The following is a 3,075-nucleotide window of genomic DNA, read 5'->3' as shown; positions in this document are numbered from 1 at the left end:
CAAGCTGATCGAGGAAGATGACGTCAGAAAGTTGACGAAGACACCGATGACAATGTCGAAGACTTCAGTGAAGAACAACAATAGAGACAACAACGTCGGAGGTCGTTGATGGCAGAGAAGAAGATCAGATAGGCAGTGAAGGAGTGATGATTCCTTCGTTGCCGTCGATGGCGGAGCTAGGGGTTAGCTTACCGGACAATTGGAGCAAAGGTTCGACGAACCTGCTCTAATACCATGTTAGATTACCATTTTACCTAAAAACTTAAGCTGTTAGGTTATGGGCTAACAATGTATATCAAGCTTTAACACTCCCCCGCACGTGCAGCCCAATAGCACGTGGAGAGATAAACACATGATAAATAACATCCATAATAAGAAATGCAATATTTTTTTTTTTTAATCACAGACAACAAGACTAGAACCTAGGACCTTCTCGTCACCCAGTTCTGATATCATGTTAGATTACCACTTTACCTAAAAGCTTAAGCTAGCTTTTAGGTAAAGTGGTAATGTGACAAACTTGATTTAATGGGACTCAAGGCATAATTATTCTTGAGTTGTTGTACTGCATTTTCCACGCATCTGAATTTAACTTATATATATATATATATATATATATATATATATATATAATGTTGAAAATAAACACCAAGATTCAAAGGACTTCAAACTTTTTCTATGGTGGAATGACGTGGCACAAGAAAATGAAGAACGTTTCTGTTGATATTCTGAAACAAGTCCAATCTGTTTTCAATTCTATAGCTCTTAGTTAATGCATATGGTTGAAAACTTCATGGCAGACGAAGAAAATGCCTGCCTCCGTTCTGTGAAATTCCCATTTGAAGGGCAAAGGTCAACCCATCCCCCTCCCCCTTCCATCATTTGTTGTCCTCTCTCTCTCTCTCTCTCTCTCTCTCTCTCTCTCTCTCTCTCTCTCTATGATATCTTCACATGGACATGGGCTCCCTTTTATGAATTATTTAATCACTGTTTCTGTTATAAATCTCGTGCAGAAAAGATTTATACTGCCATATTTTGAATGGCTTTGTTAATTACAGATTGATATGGAACACCCTCTGAGTTCTTCTCTGGAAAAATCTCCGTCCTCTCCAGAGGAAAGCAGCAGCTGGACTGCTTGCTTTGAGTGCTTCTCATCAAACACCAGCGATGGAGAACACAGTGCATGCTCCAGCTTCGGAAGCTCTTCTTGGGTCTCCGACTCCGCCTCCGCTGTTGCATGGAGAACCTCCCACAGCAACGGCTTTGCCGCCACTCGCTCTTGCTCCACGGGCGGCCGCAGTGCTGGCTTGCCCAAGAGAAGTGCTTCCCAGAAGTTAAAAAACTTCAAGCAAACAAGGAGCAGAGACACTTCTTCCTATGGTGATTCTTTGGAGGATACTGCAAGTTCACCGGTTTATAGCCCTAAGGTCAGATGAACCTCAACCTATCTTCTTTTTATTTTGTTCTTTTATGACTCTCTGTAGTTCCGAAAAGGTTATTTCTACAAAAAATATTTTGTTAACTTTTTTCAGTAATTTTAAACAGAGGGAAGTGAATCTTGGAAAGATGGATGACAACCTCAACAGATATTCACAGGTAATTGATTAAATTTGGAAATTGTTTGTATATTTTGCTTTGTTTGTTCAATGTTTTTGGTATAGATAGCATATCTTATATATGTCATAAACTAGATTTATATGGTTTTTGATGATGTATATACTTTGTTTTTTTTTTTTTTTAGGGAAATGGGGGTGAGTCCGGTGGCTATTCAGAACCGCAGGCAGATCTAGATGAAGGAAATAAAATAAATTTTGAAGGGAAAAATAATGAATATTGTCCGGTTCTAAAGAAGAATAAAAGACCTGCCCTTGGTCGCTTTGTCCATGTTAGTGAACCATCTTGGTTAATCTCATAGTAATAATACATACAGTATTGTGATATGATGTGATCTTGATTTGTGGAGAAGAATGAAGATATGTGATAAATTTGATATCATTGCTAATGATTGCATTCCATTCTTATCTATCAAACATAAATAATATGTTGATCTTATAGCAATAATATATATAATAAACTCTAAGCCTCTATCTCTCTCTCTCCACACACACATATATAAACTCAAAACAATTTTATATTTTATAACATTTCAATTCACATAATTCTAAATTAGGAACTCAAAATTTTATGCTTCCAAACATAGGATTGCGAATAAAAAGAAAAATAATTTCTAATAATTATAGAAGAGTGGTTATAATTTGGTTTTAGGGACCTATGTCATGTTCATAACACGACACTTATTGTTTGGGCCTATTTGCCGTTCAATGTAGCCATTCAAAATGGTGGATGTAATGGCATCGGTATGCTATAAAATCCTCCCACCAGTTCTTTCTTACCCATGCCAAATATTAAAATTCACAAACAATACACCACTTTCATTGAACGCTATAAAACATAGCAACTTATGAGAGAGAAAAATGTACTATTGACAATTTAAGAAAAAAAAAAAAACTGTGAGTGTGGAAGTGATAAGTTAAAAATCAAAACCATAACGCCAACCTAAAGCAAGGACGACACAAAAAACAGCTTAAAAAGATAAGTTATAAAACTAACGTCAAAACACTAACAACATCGATAGTGGTCCAACTTGACATTGTGTAGTTAGCAAACTATGTAAGGATTTTCCAAGAAGACATAATTAGTACCTACAAAATTAAGGGCATAGATGTGCACAAGAATTACAATATCTATACAATTGATTCGACTTAAATACTGACTTACCAAACTTAGGCTAACCTAATTTCTTAGTTAAAGCATCTGGTAATAACATGCCTCCTTTAATGCTATTTTTTACTAGGAACTAACAACCATAAGGTAACATACGGAAGCTACATAGTACTTAAGCATGCATGAGAGACTCTATGCTGCTAAGTATGCATGTAAGTCTCTAAGCCACTCTCACTTTCACATCCTTTATCCAATATTGACTTAAGCACTAGGGGATATTGCTTGGGACTATTAATTTGGAAATTACACTACACTTCAACTGAGCTAGTAGAGTTATCTAAGCTTCCTAAT

The 3,075-nt window shown here is 36.3% G+C and overlaps 1 protein-coding gene across 1 annotated transcript; it reads left to right on the top strand.

Annotated features, from left to right (window-relative positions):
* The first annotated feature begins 873 nt into the window (after nt 1-873).
* Nucleotides 874-1,995, top strand: LOC131146337 (uncharacterized). The gene is made up of 3 exons (XM_058095888.1): nt 874-1,427; nt 1,546-1,596; nt 1,742-1,995. Exons 1-3 carry the CDS (start codon nt 1,065-1,067, stop codon nt 1,913-1,915), a joined length of 588 nt encoding a protein of 195 aa, XP_057951871.1. The 5' UTR covers nt 874-1,064; the 3' UTR covers nt 1,916-1,995.
* Nucleotides 1,996-3,075: the final 1,080 nt, after the last annotated feature.

The sequence above is a fragment of the Malania oleifera genome, chromosome 13, assembly GCF_029873635.1.
Source record: "Malania oleifera isolate guangnan ecotype guangnan chromosome 13, ASM2987363v1, whole genome shotgun sequence".
NCBI lineage: Eukaryota > Viridiplantae > Streptophyta > Magnoliopsida > Santalales > Ximeniaceae > Malania > Malania oleifera.
Note: the sequence above shows the minus strand (reverse complement) of the source record. Positions and strands in the feature narration are given on the sequence as shown.

Coding starts and splice junctions, on each gene's coding strand:
- LOC131146337 (XM_058095888.1), top strand. CDS start 1,065: ATGGAACACCCTCTGAGTTCTTCTCTGGAAAAATCTCCGTCCTCTCCA. Junction 1,428..1,545: donor CACCGGTTTATAGCCCTAAG/GTCAGATGAACC, acceptor AATTTTAAACAG/AGGGAAGTGAATCTTGGAAA. Junction 1,597..1,741: donor ACCTCAACAGATATTCACAG/GTAATTGATTAA, acceptor TTTTTTTTTTAG/GGAAATGGGGGTGAGTCCGG.